Source organism: Globicephala melas, chromosome 17, assembly GCF_963455315.2.
Source record: "Globicephala melas chromosome 17, mGloMel1.2, whole genome shotgun sequence".
NCBI classification, from domain to species: domain Eukaryota; kingdom Metazoa; phylum Chordata; class Mammalia; order Artiodactyla; family Delphinidae; genus Globicephala; species Globicephala melas.
Window position 1 is genome coordinate 6,915,347 of NC_083330.1, and position 5,914 is coordinate 6,921,260.

General features: G+C 45.3%; 1 protein-coding gene across 1 annotated transcript; it reads left to right on the forward strand.

The window, feature by feature from the left end:
• The first annotated feature begins 3,465 nt into the window (after window positions 1-3,465).
• Window positions 3,466-5,502, forward strand: LOC132593805 (endogenous retrovirus group K member 6 Gag polyprotein-like). The gene has a single exon (XM_060287657.1). It carries the CDS (start codon window positions 3,466-3,468, stop codon window positions 5,500-5,502), a length of 2,037 nt encoding a protein of 678 aa, XP_060143640.1.
• The last annotated feature ends 412 nt before the right edge of the window (window positions 5,503-5,914 follow it).

Consider the following 5,914-nt stretch of genomic DNA (forward strand, 5'->3'; position numbering starts at 1 on the left):
ACCAAAATATTGGTTTGAATGGTTTCTTGGTCTCTCTCTTTCTTTTTCATCCTCTTTCTTGTATCCTTTTCTGTCCCTCTCCCTCTCTTCCTCCCTCCTTTCCTCCCTCTTCAACTATTTTAATGATTAAGCAAAAATATTTTTTTCCAGGGACTGATCCAATTTATTTGTTATAAATGTCCACTTAATTTTTAATTTATGCTTTGATCAAAGGAGCAAATGGGGCTTCCCTGGTGGTGCAGTGGTTGAGAGTCCGCCTGCCGATCCAGGGGACGCGGGTTCGTGCCCCGATCCGGGAAGATCCCACATGCCGCGGAGCGACTGGGCCCGTGAGCCATGGCCGCTGGGCCTGCGTGTCCGGAGCCTGTGCTCCGCAACGGGAGGGGCCACAACAGTGAGAGGCCCGTGTACCGCAAAAAAAAAAAAAAAAGAGCAAATGACTTCAGCGTACTGTAGGAAGCCCACTAGAAGCTTCCTGAAGGTCCACGGATGTATACATCATTTTGGAATACTTGCTCCCACCCCAAAAAGACATAAAGATATCAGGTTCAGGCAATGAGATTTTTGCCCAGCATCTTATTCAGAAGGTCTGAGTTGGGAGATGATGAAGCCCAGTAAGGGGGATGAGTCTAAATATCTGTGGTTCTATTTGTACAATTAACCTGTGTAATTCGTCTGTCAGTGACTACCATGTATGTACTCTGCATACCCATCTGTTTTCCTGGTTTTTTTTTTTGTTCTTCCCAGTTGTTTGTTGGGCAGATGATCTGTGTATTTGTTTTTCTTGACAACTTAAGTATCTTCCTCAAAGCACTGTGGATTGAAGCTCAGTCGTGTTGGACATAGAAACTTGCCCCGGCCAGATAGTCACCAACTCACTCTTAAGCTGCTGGACATCTGAGAGACATCACTATAGGATATCTCTAAAACTGGTATCAGGGGTCAACAGGAAAGGGGCTTAGGCTTTGATTTTGAACATGGGAACCAAGTTTGGTGTGCAGTGTTTCCTTTTTGGGGGTCATCTTTTTATATTTACTGAGTCAATGTTCTTTGCGGTAGAGTCAAAGCAAGAATACTTTAACCCATGACAGTAACATTGGCTAATTTTTTATCTAGCTTGCAACTTATTTTAAGAACTTTTGAATAAAAAGATTTGTCTGTGAATTCACCATATACGTTGAGTGCCTGATGTACATAAGATACAACCTAGACACCAACATACTAGATGAGATATGATTTGCATATAAAGAGCTAAATGTGCCATAATCACAGTCGATATTTATTACGTTTCGTAAGTACCAGGCACTGTGAGGTGGTGGGAACACCATCTAGGAGCCAGGAGAGTAGTAATAAAATCTGTCCTTGGTTAATTATAGTGGGGACAGAGAGCTAGGATAAATGGACTTTATAAGGAAGGGAAAGGAGAGAGTCGGTTAGCTCTCTGAGATTTTGGTATTTCCAACTCAAACATAAAATATAATTTATCATATGTAATTTGTTCTAGGAGTACCCAGTACGACGTAATGGTGAACTGCCTGTGTTTGCACCGTTACTGGCTGTACATGTGGGAAAGCTGAATGCCATCCTGCAGCTCAGTTTCCTCACCTGTTAAACTAAATTTAGTAGCTTCTGGTATTTAGTGCGCATTCAATAATTGTTAGCTATTTTGTTGTCCATAGAGTGGGACGTATTTTAAAAGATACTGACCACATGGTATGCTTTTCACAGTGATGTTTGATCAATTTATAATTGTCTAATCAGCTCAGTCAAAGTTGTGACGAGGAGCTTTTGCCAGAAGGTAGGTCAACACACTGCTTCCTTCATCCACAAAGAAGTGACCCCGGAACTAAGCGAAGTGCTCCGTGGCTTAGTCAACGGATGTTCTGGAGCAGGTTCCTCCCCTCCTTGTAGGCTGGGAAGAAGCAGTGCTTTGGCTCCAGCCCACAGTGGAATTTCCAGGGTCCGCACTTAGCATATTACTGATCTCTACATTGATTCAAAAGCAGGAAACTGAATTGAGTCTAAAAGATGCACATCAGAGCACTTTTAGACCACCTGAGACCTTTGATTTTCTCTTGTAGGACAGACACGCAGAGGTTCTCCACGAGGAACAGAGAGAATGCACGTCACTTTATCTGTCCATGGCCAATCCCAGCCCCATGAGCCTGAGAGACTTACTTTTTTCTTTTTCTAGAGGGGTGCTTGGCCACCCACCTCAGACACACCTCAGCCACATGGCAGGAGGTTAAGCCATTCCATCAGCTCCCCCGAGCATTTCTAGCTGCTAAGCTCACTCTCAGTCGACCCATGAGGAAGATCAAATTGCTGGTAATTCCTTGTGGTCTGTATTATCTCAAGGGTAATATCAAATCACCTGATGCTCACTTGAAGCCACCACCAATATAGACCTGCAGCCTCACACTCTACTCGGGTTAAAAGCCGCCTCTTCAAAATGGAAGATGAGAGACTGGCAGCCTGTCACGCATGGTTCTTTACTGTCACTTGAGGGCCATTTTTGCAGTTTTAGTGCAACCGGTGTCTTTGCAAGGGAGGTAAATGAAAATTCAAAAGATCCATATGATTCTAAAGCCCTTAACATCTGAATATGTACTCCGATTGCTTCTCTTTGTCACGGCTCCAGTGCAAGAAGCTTCTAGAACATCTCCATCTGGAGAGTTTTGTGTCCCAGAGGCTGACTCATGTTGAGGTCTGAAAGCCAGCCGTGAAGTCTGTTGTGCTTTCCATTTCTCCTTTACACAACTTGCCCCACTTCTTAGCAACTTCACCGGCAAGAACTACTTCCTTATGATGCAATCTGAAACTCCAACTCACCCATAGGTATAAATGACAATTTATAGAATTTACAAAAATGTTGGGAGCCAAGAAGTTTTCGCCATTAGAAGATGGCCGACACCCTGCTTCTCTTCCTGATTTATGAGATAGAAGTTCGCGCCTAAAATGAAAGCCCGCGCACGCAGCACCAATGATGATTAGCCAAGTACTTCCCTCATTCTGAATCCCGCCCCCCTTTCTCTGCAGTGTATAAATACAGCTACCGCAGCAATAAAAGTTTGAGGCTTGATCAGGATTTTGTCTTGCCTCCATTCTTTCGCGTCTCCTGCCCTTCCCCCTTTTTTCAACCCCCACAGGTTCCTCCTCAGACTCACAAGGATTTGTCCTGCTGGTCGGGACTCCCGGGGACGCCCGGGGCCGTACACAAATTGGCGCCCAACGTGGGGCCTGAGGAACGGATCCTGACGGAGGTAGCACGCTTACGAACGCCTGGCCAGGCACCCACTGAGCCGCCGCGAGACTTACTCGAAAGTGCAGCTTGATTAGGTCCCCGGAGGACTGGCCGCCCTTCGGCAGTCGTGACCTGAGGATAAGGTAAGCGGAGCTATAAATATGGGACAGGAATTGAGTTCCCATGAACTCTTTCTTCAGGGGATCGAGGATTCCCTCAAGATGCGGAAGATTAAGGCTAGAAAAAAAGATTTGCGTGAATTTTTTATGTTCTTGTCTGATGTTTGCCCATGGTTCCCACAGGAAGGGACAATAGATAAAAAATGCTGGAATCGTGTAGGAAATTGTTTAAATGATTATTATCAAACCTTTGGGCCTTCTAAAGTGCCTGTGACTGCATTTTCGTATTGGAATTTAATTAGGGAGATTCTCATGGGTCATTTTTTTGACCCCGATGTCCAAAAGGTTGTAGAGACCGGGGAAACAATTCTTAAAGCAGCCTCTCGTCTCCATTCAGCTTGTCCATCCGTTACCATTGATATGGGTTCAAATGAAGAGTTCCCAAAAATTCCAGAAACCGGTCATCATTATCCCACAGATGATAAAGTTATCCCAAAGATTTATCCTTCCCTTACTGCTATTAAGGGTGATCCCAATGATGACCAGCTTTCCCCCCAAGATCAGGAAACTCTCGATGAGCAGGCTGCTCGTTATCATCGCAATGATGATCCCTGGGGATTCCCCCTTTTGAAGCCTCCACCATCTTATAATACTCCTCATCAGATGCCTGCCTTTAGCGCCCCTGCTCCCATTGCCCCCCTGATTGATCCCCTTCGACAGGCTAAGATGGCCTTAACCCAGGAAATTTCCTCTTTGAGAGATGTTTTACAACAAAAACGGGAACGCTTGGATCTCCTAAAGGAGCTTAAGGCCCTTGAGGTGGAGCTTACTTCTTTTAATGTCTCGAACGGTCCCAATAAACCCCCGCTTCGACAAAAACCAGGATCCATTAAGTTAGCCTTCCCTGTTACTCGCAGTCAAAATTTACCCACTCAAGGTGAAATTCAAGCTGAAGATAGTGAGGAAGGGGAAGAGGAAGAGGGAGAAGAATCTCCTGAACCTGATGAGGGACCAGATATTCATAATTCTTCTGGGGGCGGCCCTTTTGAACATAAATATCGCCGCCTCAATTTAAAACATATAAAAGATTTAAAATCTGCTGTCAATAATTATGGGCCCACAGCCCCTTATACATTGGCAATCTTGGAGGGATTAAGCGATCGCTGGCTGACCCCAAATGATTGGCTTACCCTGGCTCGGGCCACCCTTTCTGGGGGAGATTTTGTTTTATGGTGCACTGAATTTGCAGAAAATTGTAGAGAAACTGCCCAAAGAAATGCTGAAAACAGAACTTCCCGATCATGGACCCGAGATAAATTACTTGGCCGTCCCCCCTATGAATCCAATGAGTCTCAGGCTGCTTTTCCCCCTGGTTTGTTGGCTCAAATACAAAATGCTGGCCTTAAGGCCTGGCGCCGTCTTCCGCCTAAGGGTTCGCCCACAACTTCCTTGGCAAAAATTCGCCAGGGACCAGAAGAGCCTTATTGTGAGTTTATTAGCCGCCTCACGGACGCCGCCGAGCGTGTAGTGGGTGATAGTGAAACTGATAATGCCTTTGTTAAACATTTAGCTTATGAAAATGCCAATCCGGCCTGCCAAGCTGCCCTTCGGGCTCATCGTGGTGGTAGCCTGGCTGATTACATTAAGTTGTGCTCCGGAATTGGTCCCTCCCATTCTGTTGGTCTTGCGATTGGAGCTGCTCTAAAAGATTTTATTAAAGATACATCCGTCCTAGATAAACAACAAAAAACTTGCTATAATTGCAAACAACCTGGACATTTTGCCCGGGATTGTTCATTACATAGACAAGGACAGTCATTAAAGGCTAACCCACAACAACCCCGATATCAATCCCGGGCTCCTCCCACCACCGTTTGCCCTCGTTGTAAAAGAGGCAAACATTGGTCTTCAGAATGTTTTTCAAAAACGGATATAAATGGCCAATTGCTCCCCAAAAAACAGGGAAACTTTTCACGGGGCCAGCCCCTGGCCCCTTCCTTGGAACCAAACCAAGGGGCAATTCGGTTTGTTCCTCAAAAATCTGGACAAGTTCCCTGCACCCAGATGTTGGCTCCCTCTGTCGAGCCACACCCGGAAGCGCAGGATTGGACCTCTGTGCCTCCACCGACTCAATATTAGTCCCAGAACAAGGAGTACAACCAATTCCCACAGAAGTTTATGGCCCCCTGCCCCCAAATACTTTTGGTTTAATTTTAGGAAGAGGTAGTTCCGCTTTGGCTGGCCTCCAAATTATACCTGGTGTTATTGATAATGATTATTCAGGTCAAATTACCCTTTTGGCATCTGCTTTACAAGGCCCTATATCAATCCCTAAAGGTCAAAGGATAGCACAGTTAGTATTGTTGCCCCTAAATTCTTTAAATAAGAGCCATACTAATTGTCCTAGAGCAGATGCTGCCTTTGGCTCCTCAGATGTTTATTGGGTCCAACAAATTACTCCTGAAAGGCCACTCCTAACCCTGTGGTTAGATGGAAAGAAATTTGAGGGTTTAGTCGATACAGGAGCCGATGCAACAGTTATTTCGGAAAA

Coding starts and splice junctions, on each gene's coding strand:
- LOC132593805 (XM_060287657.1), top strand. CDS start 3,466: ATGCGGAAGATTAAGGCTAGAAAAAAAGATTTGCGTGAATTTTTTATG.